The following is a 20,815-nucleotide window of genomic DNA, read 5'->3' as shown; positions in this document are numbered from 1 at the left end:
ACCACCTTGGTGGCAGAAGTTTACTGCGGTCCTCTAAAAGTGTTAAATGTGGATGTGTGGTAGACCAGTTTGTGGTGCAGCTCTGGGGCCGGCTGGTTAAAACAGGGTGGGGGTTTTAACGCTTACTGTCATCTCTATGCAACAATTTGACACTGTATTTGTGAAATAAACCGGTACATTTACAAATTTGTCATAGCAACCAAACTCAAAGCATAATGATCGAGGTGTAGCAAGTTTTTTATTTCAGATTCAGTTTGCGCTGTACCACAAAGGCCTCAAATTACTTTCAGAGTTTTATTTTTGATGCTGGTATGTGAGAAGAGGACGAAATGTTACACAAGTTTTTTATTTCTATGTTTTTCAGGAGATAGCCCACAGAATTTCGGCCGAACAACAGTGGTTAATGTCCCCGCACAGTAAGTTTGTTTTTTATGATGAATGTAGACCTAAAAAAAAGCATATAGCCTTGTTGTGCATGTACATATTCATGAAGTTGTTGGCATGATCTTGATAACTTTTTTTTCTTCGTGCATTAGGAATATATTTCTGTGGCTGCACAGCATCTTTGCTCTGCTGTATTTTGTGATCACAGTACTGTGCATGGCCCATCATTCCTCACGACTGGAATACAGAGAGGATGAGAAGGTTGGTGAAAAGCTGTATTTGTGCGCTTGTGTTATTACACCTTATTTCTGGTTAATAAGGGGCACTGCTTTTAACAGTGCTTTTAACAGGTCTAAAATAGGCTTTAAATATTTATATATAATTTAGAATTTTTAAATAAATAAGTATAATTTTATGAATAATTATTTATTACTAATTATATATTTTTTATTTAAATTTAAAAGGAAACCTAAATCTAAAGAAAAATAATTATTAATAAATTAATAAATAATTACTAATACAATTGTATAAATTATCCATCCATCCATCCATCTTCTGCTGCTTATCCGGGGCCGGGTCGCAGGGGCAGAAGTCTAAGCAAAGACGCCCAGACTTCCCTAGACACTTTCCAGCTGAGAGACATAGTCCCTCCAGCGTGTCCTTGGTCTTCCCTGGGGCCTCCTCCCGTTGGGACGTGCCCGGAACACCTCCCCAGGAAGGCAACCAGGAGGTATCCGGAACAGATGCCCGAGCCGCCTCAGCTGAGCCTACTCTGAGCTCTTCCCGAGTGGCCAAGCTCCTCACCCTATCTCTAAGGGAGCACCCAGCCACCCTACGGAGAAAGCTCATTTCGGCCGCCTGTATCCGGGATCTTGTCCTTTCGGTCATGACCCACAGCTCATGACCATAGGTGAGAGTAGGAACGTAGATCGACTGGTAAATCGAGAGCATCGCCTTGCAGCTCAGCTCCTTCTTTACCACGACAGACAGGTACATCGACCCCATCACTGCAGAAGCTGCACCTATCCACCTGTCAATCTCCCGCTCCATCCTTCCCTCACATGTGAACAAGACCCCAAGATACTTGAACTCCTCAACAGTAGGTCTCCACCAACCTAAAGGGGACAAGCCACCCTTTTCCGGCTGAGAACCATGGCCTCGGACTTGGAGGTGCTGATTCTCATCCCAGCAGCTTCACACTCGGCTGCAAACCGCCCCAGCGCACACTGAAGGTCCTGGCCTGATGAAGCCAACAAGACAACATCATCTGCAAAAAGCATAAATGAAATCATGTGATCCCCAAACCGGACACCCTCTGGCCCCTGGCTGTGGCTAGAAATCCTGTCCATAAAAATAATGAACAGGACCGGTGATAAAGGGCAGCCCTGCCGGAGTCCAACATGTACCGGGAACAAGTCTGACTTATTGCCGGCAATGCTAACCAAACTCCTGCCCTGGTCGTACAGGGACCGGACAGCCCTTAACAGAGGACCCCGGACCCCATACTCCTGGAGCACCCCCCACAGGAGGCCGCGAGGGACATGGTCGAATGCCTTCTCCAAATCCACAAAACACATGTGGATTGGTTGGGCAAACTCCCAAGAAACTTCCAGCACCCCGGCGAGGGTATAAAGCTGGTCCAGTGTTCCACAACCGGGACGAAAACCACATTGTTCCTCCTGAATCCAAGGTTCGACTATCGGCTGAATTCTTCTCTCCAGTACCCTGGCATAGACTTTCCCAGGAAGGCTGAGGAGTGTGATCCCCCTGTAGTCAGAACACACCCTCCGGTCCCCATTCTTGAAAAGAGGGACCACCACCCCTGCCTGCCATTCCAGAGGCACTGTCCCCGACCGCCACGCAATGCTGCAGAGGCGTGTCAGCCAAGACAGCCCCACAACATCTAGGGACTTGAGGTACTCAGGGCGGATCTCATCCACCCCTGGTGCCTTCCCACCCAGAAGCTTCTTAACTACCTCTGTGACTTCAGCTTGGGTGATAGACAAGTCCACCTCCAAGCCCTCGGCCTCTGCTTCCTCAATGGATGTCATGTCGGTGGGGTTGAGGAGATCCTCAAAGTATTTCTTCCACCGTCCAACGATATCCCTAGTTGAGGTCAACAGCTGCCCACCTCCACTGTAGACAGTGTTGGCAGGGCACTGCTTCCCCCTCCTGAGACGCCGAATGGTTTGCCAGAATCTCTTTGAGGCCAACCGATATTCTTTCTCAATGGCCTCACCAAACTCCTCCCAGACCCGAGTTTTTGCCTCCACAACCACCCGGGCTGCAGCCCGCTTGGTCTGCCGGTACCCGTCAGCTGCCTCAGGAGTCCCACAAGCTAGCCAGGCCTGTTAGGACTCCTACTTCAGCTTGATGGCATCCCTTACTTCCTGTGTCCACCACTGGGTACAGAGTTTGCCGCCTCGACAGGCACCAGAGACCTTACAGCCACAGCTCCGAGTGGCCGCATTGACAATGGAGGCGGAGAACATGGTCAAAGCTCTGCCGGAGGTCAGACAGAGGGCTCAGCCAAACGTTCCCAACTGACCCTCACAATACGTTTGGGTCCGCCAAGTCTGTCCAGCTTCCTCCCCCGCCATCGGATCCAACTCACCACCACGTGGAGATCAGTTGACAGCTCCGCCCCTCTCTTTACCCGAGCGTCCAAGACATATGGCCGGAAGTCAGACGAAACGACCACAAAGTCGATCATCACCCTCTGGCCTAGGGTGTCCTGGTGCCACGTGCACTGATGGACACCCTTATGCTTGAACATGGTGTTCGTTATGGACAAACTGTGACTTGCACAGAAGTCCAATAACAGAACACCACTCTGGTGTTCCCAATCACGCCCCTCCAGGTCTCACTGTCGCTGCCCACGTGAGCGTCGAAGTCCCCGACGGAGTCCCCAGTCGGAGCACTTTCCAGCACCCCTCCCAGAGACCCCAAGAAGGCTGGGTACTCTACACTGCCATTCGGCCCGTAAGCACAAATGACAGTGAGAGACCTATCCCCGACCTGAATGCACAGGGAAGCGACCCTTTCGTTCAACAGGGTAAACTCCAACACATGGCAACTGAGCTGAGGAGCTATGAGCAACCCCACACCAACCCGTCGCCTCTCACCGCGGGCAACTCCAGAGTGGTAGAGAGTCCAGCCTTTCTCAAGGGGCGTGGTTCTAGAACCCAAGCTGTGCATGGAGGTGACCCCGACTACCTCCAGTTGGTACCTCTCAACCTCCCGCACAAGCTCAGGCTCCTTCCCTGCCATGTTATATATAATTTAAATATAAAAATATAAAGACTATTTTTACATACATTAGATTTTGGGGAGAATTGTGATGTGATTTCATTAAAAATAAGCAAGTATCTTATTTCAGAAATGGTTTCAGATGTTTGTTTGTCTGCAATTGTAATTATTTGAGCTTTTTCTCATTAGATTCTATATAAGGTAAAACAATAATGAAAATCAGCCTGTCTGGTCAACTAGTATTTTATTATTTTTTTAAATCACAATTAAAATCAAATGTATTGCAACAATATGATGTATAAACACTTCTACAGTTTAAACAATTTAAATTTTATATATATATTTTTTTTCATTACAATTTTGACAGTGGAGTGAAAAATATGATATTCACTTTAAAAGTTAAATAAAAGTTAGATGATATTTCATTGCACTCTTAAAACTGAAGATTCACAGAGATGCCATAGAAGAACCATTTTTAGTTCCCCCAAAAAAACTTTCAGTGAAAAAATAAATAAATAAATAAAATAAAGTCTTACTATGAAGTATATTTTAAAACCTTTTTCCACTATAAAGAACCTTTTGTGCAATCAACAGTTTCCATGGATTTTAAAGGTTCTTCATGGACCCAAATATGCAAACAAATAACCTTTATTTTTCATTTTATTTTTTAAATATGTAGCGTTCACCATTCAAAAAAAAAACACCTGTGATGTAATTGATCAAGTTTCTACCAAAAAACCTCAACACTGTTTGTTTGTTGGTTTGCAAGCACTGTATTTCTTCAAAAAATGCACTTCTAGCTTTTGTTTTTGATTTATTATTACTGCAGGTGGCCAGAACTCTAATGATAACTTCAATTCCCAGAGAAATCTCAGATCCCGGCCTGATCGCCAAACACCTGCAGTGAGTGAAGAGCACATATCTGTTATCCACAGAATTACAACTATTGTTTGATCTCCATATTTCAGCATATCTGATATTAAATGTCAACACAGCTGAGGCCGTTCAATTTTCTGTCTCTTCTATCTCCAAACAGTGAAGCCTACCCTAGCTGCACAGTAACTGATATCCGGTTCTGCTTTGACGTACAAAAACTAATGAGGCTGGACTCAGAAAGGTCATTTGCATTTGCACATCTCCTGCATGACATAAAGCTGAGTCAGCAAATATTGCATATTAAACCCTATTAAAACTATATCCCTTACAGGCGAAAAGCAATGAAAGGAAGGCTGTACTTCACAACCAAAGCTCAGAAGGAAGGCAGGATCATGATAAAGAATCACCCTTGTGCACAGATCTTCTGCTGTGATTTATGTGGCTTTGAACAGGTAAATGTCCCTCACATAGTCATTAAAGTTGTCAGAATGGATATATTTGTATATGTCCAGATTGTATACATATAGAATGGCTGGAACTGCACCTCCTCATGTTGGCCACTGGAGATCACCATACACCAACTGTCAGTCATGAACTGCTCTGTGAGGAGATGTGATACACATCTCTCATGTTTTGTCATTGTCATTTTCGTCAGGTGGATGCAGAGCAGTATTACAGTGAACTGGAGGAGAAACTGACAGATGAGTTTAATGCAGAGAAGAACCGTATCTTTATGAAAAGGCTGGGCATTGCCTTTGTTACCTTCAGAGATGAGAGAATGACTGCAGTGTAAGTCACATCGATAAATAGCTGATTATTGAGGTGATTACTGAGAATAACCAGAAATACTGTAAGCATAGGAATGTGTACCTACATTTAAGAATATAAAAGTATTTTTTAATAAAAAGGTACTTTATTAATATGAAGCACATTTGCTGTCAGCTAAAGTTGAGGTCAAAAATTTACATCCCCTTTTCAGAATCTGCAGAATGTTATTTTACCAAAACAAGAGGGATCAAACAAAATGCATGTTATTGTTTATTTAGTACTGACCTGAATAAGATATTTCACGTAAAAGATGTTTAGTCCACACGAGAAAATAATAGTTGAATTTATTAAAAAAATAACCCCGTTCAAAAGTTTACATCCCCTTGATTTTTAATACTGTGTTGTTATCTGAATGATCCACAGCTGTGCTTTTAATTTTTGTGTTTAGTGATAGTTGTTCATGAGTCCCTTATTTGTCCTGAACAATTAAACTGCCTGCTGTTCTTCAGAAAAATCCTTCAGGTCCCACAAAATCTTTGGTTTTCCAGCATTTTTGTGTATTTGAACCCTTTCCAACAATGACTGTATGATTTTAGGGACAACGGAGGGACACATATGCAACTGTTACAGAAGGTTCAAACACTCACTGATGCTCCAGAAGGAAAACCCATGCTACAGTTCATTCTGGTCTTAGCTATTGTCTGGTCAATACAGTTTGCTAAAAACCACATTATAGTAATTAAGTAGTCTACTGAATATATACTCCCATGTTCTCTCATGCCTTATTGATTAAAATACACTTAATCTTTGTGCTTATGTTTGTGTAGTATTGTGAAAGACTACAGCCGTGCTCGCTGCCGCCACAGACCCCAGCAGTCTAGCATCACCACAGTGGTGCGGTCCCATCAGTGGGGTGTTTCTTACGCCCCGGCCCCTAATGACATCATCTGGTGAGTCAAAACTATAGCCACATCAACAACTATCTTGAAACAATAAAAAACAAAAAAAGTATAGGAATAACCGCAGTGTTGTTGTTTTTTTCTTCTATGAAATGATCTGGATTTACAATGTTTTATATGATGTTTTATTTAACGTTTACTAAATATACAGTGATCTGCAAGCTGAAGTCGTATATATATTTTTCATGACATGCTTTGTTCCAGGCCATTACACTTGGATTTGAGAGATGAAATTGGATTAATTAAGTCTCAAACTGAGTGTGTGCCTAGACAGCCACTGTGAAAGCCATTATATCTCTTACATAATATGTGTTGAGAATCATATATTGAGTGAGTGTGAGTGTGTGTGGGTGTGTGTGTGGGGGGTGGGGGGGCAGTGTCAGCCTGTCTTTCTGCTTGACTGGGCAAGTGTGTGTGTGTGTGTGTGTGTGTGTGTGTGTGTTTGTCTGAATTCAAGACTTTCTTTTTTATGGATATAAGCTCTAATGTTGTAGCATGTTTGCTTCTTATTAAAACAATTTATTGAAGTGTGAATGTTTTCCAGTTCAGTGTAGCCCGTGAGTTCGATGTTTTGTACCAATGCATTTAAAGAGTAAATGGTTTTGCAATTTTGGAAAATTATTCAGTGGAAACAAGGTATTTGTTTGCATTTTATGTAAACCTCATTCTCATTGTTATGCCTTTCATGTGCATTGCTATTACTTAGTGACAGTTCACCAAAAAATGATATTTTTCTTTTGTGGGACACAATATACGATACAAAAGAAGATATTTTGTTACTGTTCATATAATGAAAGTCAAAGAGGTTCAAAACAACACTGGACCACATTTACTTTCATTATATGGGGAAAAAAATGGTAACAGTTTACAAGGTTTCATTTTTTTAACATTAACTATATTATATTAGCATATTGCATATATAGCATTTATTAATCTTAGTTAATACTAAATTCAAAATTCACTCATACATTATTACAATTTTAAGTCGTATCTGTTCACATAAGTTAATGTACTGTGAACTGATATGAACTTGAACATTTTTATTAACTAACATTAACAAAGATTAATAAATGCTGTAGAAATACATTGTTCATTGTTATATATACATATCTATCTATCTATCCATATATATATCCAACTGTGAAACTTTTAATAATTTTATAAAGTAGACTTTCTTAATGACTTTTTAAAAAATCTCATTGATTTACATTATAAGCTATCAGAATGTCATATTGTTTTATGACCATATAAATATCACTCAACTGCATCATATTTTTCTCCATTTGGTCCTCTGAATAAAATTTAGGCATGTATGAGTTTCATATTTTCCTGTATCATACAATATTATATATAAAAGCCTGATGTATAATATAGTATACTCATCAAAACACATTTTTGATTCCATTTCAAAAAAAATTTTTTTTCTTATTTCATATGCCAGGCTTTACAGGGCCAAGAGTAGAAACTTTTCCAAAGTCACCAGTTACAAAAAAATAAAATAAAAAAGGACTTCGACTGGCCTACACTTGTTTCAGTGGGATTTCTTACACTTTGCTGGTTTTCGAAGGATTTGGGTCAGTTTTGAGCAGATGGCTGACTAGCTAAACCAGCTGAACACCAGTTTGTTCAGTTTTGGAGACCAGCTGACTAGCTTAGCCTGGGTTTTCCAGCAAAAACCTTCCCGTTTATGTAATAGTAACTGAACATCCCACTTACTCTTGGAGAGTGCACAGTGTCTGTCCTGTAACTGCAGCTAAGACTGTCGTGTTGATTGGTGCTTGTGTTCGTCCAGGGAAAATCTGTCAGTGTGCGGTTCTCGCTGGTGGCTCCGCTGCGTCCTGCTCAACATTCTGCTCTTCCTCTTGCTCTTCTTTCTCACAACGCCTGCTATCATCGTAAACACTATGGACAAGTTCAACGTCACTCGGCCGGTTGACAGCTTAAGGGTCAGTGACCATCAAAGCCTTTTATAACTGTAGGACTGTATTACACCACATTAGAATGCAAAATAAAACTGAAAGTGCTTTTTGTGTTGTTTTCGGAAGTCGAATGTTTTGAATTTGATCTTTTACTGTCTTCTACTGTCTAGAACCCAGTAATTAGCCAGTTCTTCCCCACTCTGCTCCTGTGGGCCTTTTCCATTCTCCTGCCCTTCATTGTGTACTATTCATCTTTCTTTGAGCACCACTGGACCAGGTATGATGCTGTGTCCTCCGTCTGACTTTAAACTTTTCTAGTCTGTGCATAAATTTGAGAGGGAGATCTTTTTACTCAGTTATACATTAAAGTATGAGTTGTACTGTAAATATAATTTAAAAAAAAAACATAATTATTGTGTTATTAACAATTTTTTATTTTTTTTACTAATTGAATTGCAAACTTATTGCAATCAGTTTTGAATGTGATCCCAGTTATATGTTAAAACAACATGATTATGATTAACAATGAATCTAAATTATACACTACCATTACAAAATTTAGGTTTGGTAAGAATTTTCTTTTTTTTTCTTCTTTTTTCTTTCTTTTTTAAAAAAGGTGTCTTATGCTCACAAATGCTGTATTTATTTGATCAAAAATACAGTAAAATGTGCCATGTGATGGCAGAGCTGAATTTTTAAGCATCATTTCTCCAGTCTTCAGTGTCACATGATCCTTCATTACTTGTATGTTGATTTGGTGCTGAAGAAACATTTCTTATTATTTTATTATCTGCAAACACTTTTGCTGCTTACTATTTTTTAATGCTCATTATTTTTTTATAGTTTTTTCAGGATTTATTTATTTTTAATATTTTTAGAAATTTCAAAATAATTTATTTTAAATACTCATTTATTAATATTTAATATTTGAGCTTTAATATAGTTTAAACATTAAAATTAACATAAATTAAAGGCAGTACAAATACTACCATTATGCATGAAAACTTTTTAAATTAACAAATATGTTATTATTTATATTAAAATAGTGAGATTGTGATTTTCTTGCATTGTGGTAATGAGAATTGAAGGGAAGGTGTGAATATTGAATAATACACACATAAAAAAATTAAACATAAAGCAGCTTCAGCCTCTTTTTACCCTTCCTAATATATTTAAGAAGACATTCCTTACACATATACATTGGTCAACACACACATAAATGGGATTGTTCATTAAAAAATGAAACTTCTGTCATTCCAAGCATATAAGCATGTTTTTGGTTCGCATTGACTTGCATTGTATGAAAAAAAAAAACATAAATAAATAAATAAACAACAACACCAAGACATTTATCAAAATAAGTCAAACAATAAGTCATACAACACATACATGGAAAATTAAATCAAAATTATGCTGTCCCAATAAGCAGTATAAGTTTGTGCTATTGATAATTGTATTTGCAATGCAGCTTAAATCTATTGCATAAACATGTTCATATCAGCACACAAACATATTGCATAACTGCAGAACAGCCCCCAACCCAGTCTCCCACCCACCCATGCACAACACGTTTACATGGTGTCCCTCTCTCTTGCTCTCTCCGCTTGCCTCTCCAGGCTTGTTGTCATAGTGATCACAACAAGGGAATAATCATATGCACACTGGCGGCGTCTTTCACAGAGTCATATTATAGTTCATGTGGATCAAACACTCTGTATTGTGCAACTGCAGAACCTGCAGTATCTGTTGTATTTCCACTGATGATTAATATACACAAGTCAACATAAAATCTCATTTTAATATTTACTTAATACATTTAAAAAAAAATTTAAACCATGAAATATTTCACTTGAGGCAAGAATTGTGTTTTATGTTGACTTTAACCACAAACAGTCTGTCTAATAGAAGAACTGGTGTGAAAATGCAAGAGAAAGGAATAATAAATCATGTAAACATCTGAAAATGTGTTTATTTATTCTTAATATATTCAAATTGTTTTTTTTTTTTTTTTTGGTTCAGGTGAAATCAGTAGAATTTTCTTATTATGTGTGTCTCTTTCAGGTCCGGTGAGAACCAGGTCACCATGCATAAATGCTTTTTACTGCTTGTCTTCATGGTAATCATTCTACCATCACTGGGTCTGTCCAGGTAAGCATCCTATAATCTGAAATACAGTAATTATAGGCTATAATACCATGTCAATAAAAGCACTTCAGGCTAAAATATACCTTTTCAGTAATCTACTGTTTTGTGAAACATGTAATTTTGTCTCAGAATAACATTTTTCCTTTATATACACTACTGTATGTGGGTCAGCAATAAACAATCATGTCCCAGTTATGCCAACATTTTAATGATGCTATTTTCTTTTTTACAATCTCCAGACAGTTACACCACCTAAACATGTTTGAATTTGAAACATGTCAAAAAAAAGAAAACAGTTCATAATAGAAGATTCTTTTTTTTTTATGAACCTCATTTTAAAATTGTGTTTAATTTATAGCAAGCATATGTTTTAACACACACAACATAAAACAATAGATAAAGGCTATCAGAGAGTATCCAAACACTTGGCTGGCAAAAAACATTAGTTGATCATATTCATAGTTAATATGATGAACTGTTGGTTACTCTGCTAGAGGTAATGTGTGGACTGGAGGGGAAATGACTTCATACACCCCTATATATCACCTTAAAACCAGTTAGTAAAATGAATGGCTGATATATTGCCATTAATAAAGTTTAAGTGTCCAAATACTTTTGGTAGCCACTGTATATATAATGTACATTATTATACATTATACTGTATATCTTCTTGTCTGCTCCCCAGCCTGGATTTGTTCTTCAGGTGGCTCTTTGACATCCACTTCCTGGATGAAACAGATGTAAAGTTTCAGTAAGTAGCCTAAATCTACAACTGTTGGTTAATTTAATTAGAACTGCAAGATTCACAAATTGTTGAGACCTGAATCCACTTTGTTTTATCCCATCAGATGTGTGTTTTTGCCTGATAATGGAGCTTTTTTTGTGAACTACGTGATCACGTCCAGCCTGATCGGAACGGCTATGGAGCTTCTGCGTATTCCTGCTCTTCTGGTGTACTCTCTACGCCTTTGCTTTGCCAAATCTAAAGCTGAACGCATACATGTTAAAAGAGTGAGTGAGTCCATACAGTTAATAGTGTGCGAAGTCTCTTATAGCTGAAGGCTTTGTTTATTTGATCATTATTATCTTATCAAATATAGTAAATACAGTAAATGACTACAACTTAAAATAATTGTTGTATATTTAATATGTTTAAATTGTTATTTATGTCTGTGATAGCACAGCTGTTATTAAATTAAAACTTAGAGGCAAGTAAAGTAATAATATAGTATAGATATATATATATATAGTATATATATTAGTGCCGTCAATCACGATTAATCGCATCCAAAATAAAAGTTTTTGTTTACATAATATATGTATGCATACACTATTAAACTAAAGAAGAATATCTGAAGAATCTTCACACAACTCTTTTCCATCAAGCGACTGTTCATAGCACCAGAAATAAGACACTAACACTAACACCCTGTTCTCATCCTCAGAGTCAGGCCTATGAGTTTCAGTTTGGTCTTGAATATGCCTGGACCATGTGCATATTTTCAGTCAGTATGACCTACAGCATCACCTGCCCCGTCATTGTTCCTTTTGGTGAGTCTGCGTAATTTTAACAACAAACAGACTTTTCTTTTAGTACTTCTTTTCCGCTCCATAATTTCCTCTTTCCTCCCAATTTGCACTCAAATCCATTTGTCTGTCGTCTCCACTGCACCATTTGTGTCGTGTTTTTCTTTTCCTCTCATTTTCTCTGTTCCTTTTTACCCACAGCTCTCTTTTTTCTTTCCGTCAGTCTTGATTTCTACCTCCGTGCCTGTTCTAATACCTCGTTCCCGTCCTCAGTCAGTGTGTGGGCGTCTGAGCCGTATCTCCAACAGCATCTCAGTATCACGGTGTGACATGGCCGCTATGTGCGAACCCGCTGTAGTCTTCCAGACGCTCCGACCCGTCTAGCCGAGATCCAGACGCCCACTCCACGCCTGTTCTGTCACCAATACACACCATGACTGTTTATTTACTATAGACTGACATCCATCATCATGATTTTTCACTTAGTTCTGAATTCATTTGGCAACTTGCACTCACGTGTGGTCTATGTAAACAGGTAAATATTTAAATATAATTCCTGTGCAGTCAGCGGCCCAGATAGGATTTTTTAACTGGGGGAGACCAAGCTGTCCAGCAGTCAAATTTTTTCAGTCCAGAAAAATCTCCAGCTCAGTCATAGATGATAGTACAGGTGCATCTCAAAAACTTTGAATATCATAGAATAGGTCTTTATTTTTTTTAATTACTTCAAAAAGCTTTTTTTGCTTTAATTCTGATGGTTGCAACTTACAGCTTAGGAAAATTAAAAATTCAGTATCTCAAAAAATTTGAATATTCCATTTGAGCTTGATTAGTTTGATTAATTTTGAGTATAAATACTGGGTACCTTTTGGGTATAGTTTAGAACATTTAACCACAGTTATAGGAAAGACTGTGGTTGTTCAGAAGACAATCATCAACTCTCCACAAAGAGGGTAAGCCACAGAAGGTCATTGCTGAAAGGGCTGGCTGTTCACAGAGTGCTGTATCAAAATATATTCATAGAAAGTTGACTGGAAGGAAACATTCTGGTAGGAAAAGGTGCACAAGCAACAGGGATGACCACAGCCTTGGGAAGATTGTCAGGAAAAGCCGATTCAAGAACTTGGGAGAGCTACACGAGGAGTGGACTGGAGCCAGAGTCAGTGCATCAAGAGTCACCACGCTCGGACGTCTTCAGGAAAAAGGCTACAGCTGTCACATTCCTAGAACCAAGCCACTCCTGAACCATAAAAAACGTCAGAAGCATTTCACCTGGGGTAAGGAGAAAAATAATTGGACTGTTGCCCAGTGGTCCACGGTCCTCTTTTCAGATGAAAGTAAATTTAGCATATCATTTGGAAATCAATGTCTGGTGCACTGGAGAGGCACATAATCCAAAGTCCAGTGTGAAGTTTCTGAAGTCAGTGATGATTTGAGGTGCCGTGACGTCTGCTGGTGTTGGTTCATTGTGTTTTATCAAGTCCAAAGTCAAAGCAGCCATCTACCAGGAGATTTTGGAGCACTTTATGCTTCCATCTGCTTTATGGAGATGCTGATTTCATTTTGCAGCAGGACTTTAGCACCTGCCCACAGTGCCAAAACCGCCTCCAAGTGGCGTGATGACCATGATATTACTGTGCTTGATTGGCCAGCCAACAAGCCTTACCCGAACCTCTCAGAGAATCTATGGGGTATTGTGAAGAGGAAGATAAGTAACATCTGACAAACAATACAGAGGAGCTGAAGGCCACTATCAAAGCAACCTGGGCTTCAGTAACGCCTCAGCAGTGCCACAAGCTGATCACCTTCATGCCACGCCCCATTGAAGCAGTAATTCATGCAAAAGGAGCCCCAACCAAGTTTTGAGTGCATAATTAAACCTGCTTTGGAGATCTTGAATATTTCTGTTTTGTAAATCTTTTTTTGATTGATCTTTGAGAAAATATTATAATTTTTTGAGATACTGAATTTGTACTTTTTCTAAACTGCAAGTGGTAACCATCAGAATTAAAACAAAAGACTCAACGAATCTAGAATATAAGAAAGTTAGCTTTTTTGAATGAAATTACAAAAAATAAATAACTTTTCCATGATATTCAAATTTTTTGAGATGTACCTGTATATGATCACAGGCACAATTGAGGCAGCGACCAGCTCCTCATAGGACCCCAGGGTCAGGAGTCGTAGCATATACACACAGAAGAAAATGTAAATGTCGAAACGTCAAACAAAAAATGGGTACTGTAATTATGCACAAATGAACCATTAATTTACTACTCTAACCATAGTTTAACCATGGTATTTGTACAACCGTGGTTATACAAATGGTAATCAATACGCCCCCCCCCCCAAAAAAAGTTAATTTTCGTTTTGTTGGGGTAATTTTGTTTGTGTTGAATATTTGCAGCTCGTTTCTGTATTTGTTTGAGTTGTGAGCATTTGCAGTGTGTTCCTGGTTGTGTTTTGAGTATTTGCAGCACATGTGCTGTCAAACTGATGAAGATGTTTTCATAATTTGCTGGTGCTTTTTCTATTTTTTTGTGTTTTTTTGAGTTGTGGCGCGTTGAGCTCTCTCAGCCACCGTGCTACCTCGCCCCTATTTTAAAATCTTAGCCCCACACGTACATACGCAACCATGGCAACGACGATCTCGGAAACAAGTGAAGATGACACACAAGCATACTCAAACAGAAAAGCCAACATGGATAAGTTTTGTGAAGCAAAGCAAAATCAACGTTACTCACCTATCAAAAAGAAACAAAGCAACCTCGGCGTCCAATTTGAGCCCTTCCCACTCCTTGAGTTTCTCTCCACCATTGGAAATTTGCTCCGATATTTACGAGGGTCCTACCTCTTGCCTGATTGTAAGCCTTTTTTTTAATGTTTTGTTTCTCTGATATTTTCCTCTTTTTTATGCCATCTCTCTCAATCTACAGACGATCTGCTAATATGCTAATTTTGAATAAAAGCGTCTGCTAAATGACTAAATGTAAATGTAATGTAATATGCTTCCTGTGCACTCAAATTGAGTGCTCTCTTCTGGCTATCAGGACAAGACACGCCCCTTACTGCTGATTGGCTACAAGTGTGTTTTGGGAATTTGTCAGACACTGCGGTCAATAGCGTGTTTCAAAAATTGCTTAGTACACGTTTAAGGAACGGCGGGCAGGGTCGCCAGACTCGTCACTACTTAGGCTAATGTACATAGCGGAAACCCTGATTAATCCTCTGTTTACCAATAGAGCTTTTCATTGAGACAGTGAGGGGGACAGTGAGGGTCATTATGAATCTGGGGGGGGGGGGTCATGTCCCCCCTGTCCCTAGTGCAATCTGCGTGCCTGTGTGCAATAGCATACAAGGACAGGAACACTACATGCAAAATGACTTTACTTGCAAAGCATTGCAACTGAGCCATCGGAAAAGCACTTTTAAAAATGGCACTGTTATTATTTGATAACTCCAGCTCTTTTCATTTCGCAGGGTTGCTGTACCTTGTACTGAAGCACATGGTAGATCGCTATAATATCTACTATGCCTATTTACCAACAAAGCTCAGCCAGCGGATCCATTCGGCCGCCATCAGTCAGGTGGTGGTGGCGCCCATTCTCTGCATGTTCTGGCTGTTGTTCTTCTCTGTGCTCAGACTGGGTAGGTTCACACAGAAATATCATGCCTAATATAATTGGACTGATATTGATAGTGATTGTCTAATGCCCCCAAGAGTAAAATTATTATTTATTCACATATATGTCATTCTAAACACTGTTTTTATTCTTTTTTCTGTGGTACACTAAAGAAGAATGTTTGAAGAATATTCATGCTGCTCTTTTCCATTAAACAGCTGTTCATAGTGACTGTCAGGCACAAGAAATCGCATTAAATTCACCAGTGACATCTCTTGTACCTTTTTTGTACTCGAATGACTGCATAACCTATGGATGAAAACCAAATGGCAACATTAGGATGTGTTCACGTTTTACTGTAGAATACATGTTCACTTGGAGTCAAGAAGACAGTCACTCCAAGACCCAGACCAGAACCCTTAAGGCCAGCTTGGAACAAAACTAGACCACTCCAGGCCTAGATCCAGACCAATATCTAGGCACCAATGCTCAGATTCCATTTACAATGAACTAGAAAGGAGAAAATGTGGAAATTATTACAGCATAAATTCTAAATGCTAAGCCACTTTGACAGCAGCTAATTAGAGTCATGAAAATCCTTGCAAAATCTCTGTAATGGTAAAGATACTTTGCTGACCTTTGCCTGAGGTAATTTTGCAGTCAATACTGTGGTCTTGTCTAAGTACATATAAAAAAATACATTTCCAAAACCAGACCCAAACCAAGAGACTAATAATGAGACCCAGACCCAGACCAAGGCCATGTTTATGTGGTCTTGAGAGATCTTAAGACCAAGACCACAAGATCATGTCTCCTTCTCTGTGCCATATAAAAACAAAACCTCATGGTTTATCTCTTGTGCAGGTCCAGTGCAGCCCATCAGTCTGTTCACTTTCATAACTCTCTTGTGCTGCATTGCCTTCTCCTGCTTTGGCTTCTGTCTGAAAAAACTACGACCTGACAGATCAACAAGCTACCAGGTCAGCGATTAAACCTTGATCTTGATGACTTGTAGAAACAGGGTGCATATGGTGGTAAAATGATAAGTTAATAAGTGAATATTTCACACCAAAACCATCAGGAGAAAAAAAGTAATTCTGTTTTTACATTAAGCAAAATCGCATTGTTGCATTGTGACATTATTATTATGAGAGTTTAACAAGGACATGGGGGCATTTTACATTTATATTATATGATATAGTTAAGCAATATCACACAAGCAGAGGGTTTTTTAACAGCCATGTTATATTGATTCTATACAACAATTAAACAAATTTTAGATACAATATTGAGGATATTGTCTGTTTAACATTGTGCATTTCTAATCAGCACAAGTGGTGTTTTGTTACTAAATAAATCTGTGCTTTTAAATGAATCGGTTGGGTGAATGATACAATGACCCATTCATAAAGATGTCACTTGCTTCATTGCTGTACGATTTATATCACCTATATTAGCACCCAGGGTCATGATTCTGATTCCCAGGGAGCACATGAGCTAAAAAATGATAAAGATATATAGCTTGAATACAGTGTCACTGTTGTTTGCAGTTGGCTTATCTGTTTCATCCATGAATACCCCCAAATGTGTACATATATAACAAAGTTATGTTTTAAAAACAGGAAAGTTTATGATTGTTACCTTAACAACTGGATGCATTTGTCAACAGTGCAGCCTTGATAACACTGAAATGAAATTATTTTAGATGGGCTTTGAAAATAAGCTCATAAAGATGATTTATTGAGGAAAACAATATCTTCAGGAAGTTAAAACTGATTGCTGGTTTGTTTTGTTGCAGATGTCCGATCAGACGACAGAAGGAGGCTTCACTGATGTGGAAAGAAGCACCGTTTCCACCACAACAACAGCTAATGTACCTGCTCATCCTGTCACAGCTCATTTCATTCATCACACTCTCATTTCTAGTCTTTTTATGAAATTAATTTGTCTCTCTCCTCTCATCAGGCATCCACTCACAGTGTCAAAAGCACTTCACATGTAGCATGTTGCATAATCAAAAAAAGAAGCTTTTAAGATAATGACACTCTTGCTGTCCACCTACTCACCTCTCGTTCTTTCCCTCCTCAGCTTTTTATAGCCTCTGTCTTGCTGGAGCCAGAGCTGGGCCTGACTCCCATGCCTTCTCCGGCCCACCAGAGCTACGGCACCATGGGGAACAGCCAGAGTTCAGTGCGTGACGCCGAAGGGGTGGAGGAGAAGGATCTGGAGGAAACTTTGGAGACTGAACTCAAAGATGAGCCGGATCCCAGTTGTCCGAGCCCTCTCATGGACAGTCCTGTGGGTTTCCAGTGACCAATCTGCCCCCAGTTCCCACTCCCTAACGCTCAAGCCCCATGCCTCATTTTAGCTTGTGGCTGATAAAGAGGCACTGTGCTGCAAAATGTTTCCTCTACAACCCCCATTTACGAGTAAAAGACAACAAATTGCGGACATCCATGCAAACTGCTTCAAAAAGCTTGTTGGGAATTCACTGAAATGGTGGTTTTAGTTCTGAGGACTTTGATGAGCTTTCAAAGAAGTATCTGAAGTGGATAAAAGCAAAGATCTGTCAGAGAACGAGACCAGCTACTTCTCTTGCTCAGACTACACTTTCTACTTTCTTCTGTATTTTTCTTTTCTCTCTAATGACGTTAATGGGTGTCTGGTGGTTTGGTTGACTGAGGCTTGGAACATTGTATTTCAACAGATGTTTTGATGTACTTTTTTATGCATAGTCACATTGTATAGCTCCAAAGAGTTGAGACATCCAAATCTTATTTGCTTATTATTAATCCTTTTGCTGTTGTTGCAGTTTGTGCTTATTATTGTTATTTTTATTCAGTACTTGTAATTTAGCAATGGTATGTAATTGTGCAACATTATGCTTAGAGCACATTGTTTTCATGTGATTACTATTATTAGATTATTATTACTGTTATTAACACCCTCAACCTTTATTGCAGTGTGCGCCAGAGTCAATCACTCCCAGGAATTGTTTGTTTTGCAGTGACAATAGCAGTTGTGTTGTGCATACTGCAGTCAATTGCCACTACAGTAGATTTCAAAGTCAATGAGGCACTCGTTCCATAATTTGTTTGTTTTTTTCCTTTGCTGTGAAGTTCAGTTAGTTGTTTGGTCTGTGGGAGAGATTTGAGGACTTTTTCTGACTAATATACAGTCTAATTAAGCAGACTTCACTTAATGGACTGAGAAAAAAAAATATCAGCAAAACAATCAGTTTGTAGGAAAAAAGACAACAAACAGAGATGTTAAAGGAATGAACAAAAAGTCTTAAGCTTTGTTGGCATAAATTTAACAGTTTCTACAGTAACGCACTTACAATATGGTCTATGGAGCATTACAGAAGGATTAAAGCACGAAAAATCATTTATATTAATGCTCCAGGCAAATAAATAGCCACAGACTTCTAAAATTAAACATGGTCTTTTTTGGCCAACAAAATATGTAATTCCTACAGTATATGTTCAGAATCACTTAAGTCATTGAGTTCATAACTTCCTACTTCAGCATTTAATACCAGTTATTATAAACTATGAGTTATAGAAACTGTGATTTGTTTTAATAGTTGTATTTAGTCAAATTTGTTTAATTTGTATTATACTATTTGTGCCATAAATATTACTCTGCTTTGTAAAAATGACTCGCGATCAACTTGGTAGCGGCTCTGAACAATTCCTGATGGATTCAAATAGTAATTCATGAGCGAACTCGAGGCTGTCACGTGAATCGATTCGCAAGAGTCATTGTTACGAATCGGACATCCCGCTCTTTTTTGCGTCACGTGCATGAAATATTAGCACGCATTCTAAGGAATGTCTGACAAAATCACATTTGAGCGCGAAGTCTTTCACAGCTTGTTGTTACATTGTTGTTACGCATTTTTAGTCACCGTCTAGAGCCCTGTATATTAATATAAACATGTTTTATTTCAACTGTAAGTCATTTTAGGTTTACATCATCCAAAAGATGAAAAATTAAGATTTAAATTTGATCAGACAAGGTAAGCGGTTTTTCATGATGACATTTTTTTTTTGTGGTTTTAGAATTGAAACATCATGTATTTTAGCATCTATTCTGGTCCAATTGACTAAGCCCATTGACTTTTATTGTATGTTTATTACTATAAATATAAAGTTTTGTTTGTTTTTACAAACTAAGGGATGAGTTGAAGTTGCTGATGGAGCTTGGTATTACTATCAGAACATTCCTTTAGGAATCATCAAATTCATGAAATATGTTTGTAAAATAATTAACAGGAAGTGTTATGACAAACTGAAAATGGCACATTGGCTGAGCCTACACACAAGTCTTCAGTTCCAGAACTGCATGTTGTTTAACTCATGCTCAAACAAGCCGCCTGCAGCTGTCTTTAGATCCGTCAAGTGTTGCTCTGGCTTCTGTAACACTTTAATTTTCTTAGTAAATTTTGTATTCTTGGTCTTTGCTGCTAGTGGTTCTAGGACTGGAAGGGAAGGGGTGGGTGGAGGGTTTTCTTGCCAAACTGAATGTAAATGAGTTTGTACCGTGCTCTCTTGCTGTGCCTTGAAGAAACAGATCTAAAGAAGTAAACAGAAAAAAAAAAAAAATGTTATGTCTGACAATCCAGCATGACCTGCAATATGCTGCATGGACTACAGAGCAAGATAAGACAAAGAAGCTAAATTCTAAGCGCATTCCACCAATGAATCAAGCAGGTGAGAGATTCCTAAGTTTTAAACTGACTTAGCCTCGAAACATACTCTGTGCAAGTACGTAAATAATTCTAGCTAAGTTGTTGTTTTTGATTTCTGAAATGTGTCAGTCCGCTATTTATAAAAATGCTGAAATCTGCATTGCATGTTGTCTTCTACAGTCATTTTTATTCTTTCAGGTCAACCACTGTTATGGCGAAGCAGCAGTTTGAGCAAGTTAATTGCTAGCACGCTAAACGTATCCAACAAGGCAAATGCATTGAGCAAATATTTGCGTCTGCATACTTGTGGAAAAGTGTTTCTGGCTATACTGTTCAACAGTAAACAATTGCTTTTCAATCGCATCGAATTAACACTAATTATCATTAGCTTCAAAGTATCTATGAGATACACAAACTTATGCATACACTCTTATGTCAATGTCTTCTACCTACCTGATAAACTGCTCTTGTGAGATACTTTTTGATATTTACTTTTATTCTGTTTGTATTCGCAAGCTGTTGGTGTATACAACTGTGTTTTCATTATTCAGTGCTGGTTTAAGGAATGTGGCTTGAGGTGCCATGTCATGTGATGGGGCGCTTATGACAGTAAATTGCTGCACATTGTTACATTGCAGCAGCACAGCTTGTAAGGGTATAAAACTAAATTTA

General features: G+C 38.7%; 1 protein-coding gene across 1 annotated transcript in view; it reads left to right on the top strand.

The window, feature by feature from the left end:
- The window catches only part of tmem63c (transmembrane protein 63C), a 48,857-nt gene extending 28,042 nt beyond the window's left edge, over window positions 1-20,815 (top strand). Inside the window, exons 7-23 of the mRNA XM_042742759.1 lie at window positions 365-416; window positions 537-645; window positions 4,463-4,536; window positions 4,670-4,750; window positions 4,841-4,961; window positions 5,165-5,298; window positions 6,105-6,227; window positions 8,029-8,182; window positions 8,326-8,432; window positions 10,217-10,303; window positions 10,986-11,051; window positions 11,149-11,311; window positions 11,746-11,851; window positions 15,308-15,475; window positions 16,315-16,430; window positions 17,249-17,323; window positions 17,539-20,815. Of these exons, the coding sequence (XP_042598693.1) occupies window positions 365-416; window positions 537-645; window positions 4,463-4,536; window positions 4,670-4,750; window positions 4,841-4,961; window positions 5,165-5,298; window positions 6,105-6,227; window positions 8,029-8,182; window positions 8,326-8,432; window positions 10,217-10,303; window positions 10,986-11,051; window positions 11,149-11,311; window positions 11,746-11,851; window positions 15,308-15,475; window positions 16,315-16,430; window positions 17,249-17,323; window positions 17,539-17,763 (1,961 nt within the window). The 3' untranslated portion in view covers window positions 17,764-20,815. The remainder of the gene's footprint in view (window positions 1-364; window positions 417-536; window positions 646-4,462; window positions 4,537-4,669; window positions 4,751-4,840; window positions 4,962-5,164; window positions 5,299-6,104; window positions 6,228-8,028; window positions 8,183-8,325; window positions 8,433-10,216; window positions 10,304-10,985; window positions 11,052-11,148; window positions 11,312-11,745; window positions 11,852-15,307; window positions 15,476-16,314; window positions 16,431-17,248; window positions 17,324-17,538) is intronic.

This window comes from Cyprinus carpio, chromosome B17, assembly GCF_018340385.1.
Source record: "Cyprinus carpio isolate SPL01 chromosome B17, ASM1834038v1, whole genome shotgun sequence".
In the NCBI taxonomy this organism is placed as follows: Eukaryota; Metazoa; Chordata; class Actinopteri; order Cypriniformes; family Cyprinidae; genus Cyprinus; species Cyprinus carpio.
This window is presented reverse-complemented; position numbering and strand designations above follow the sequence as displayed.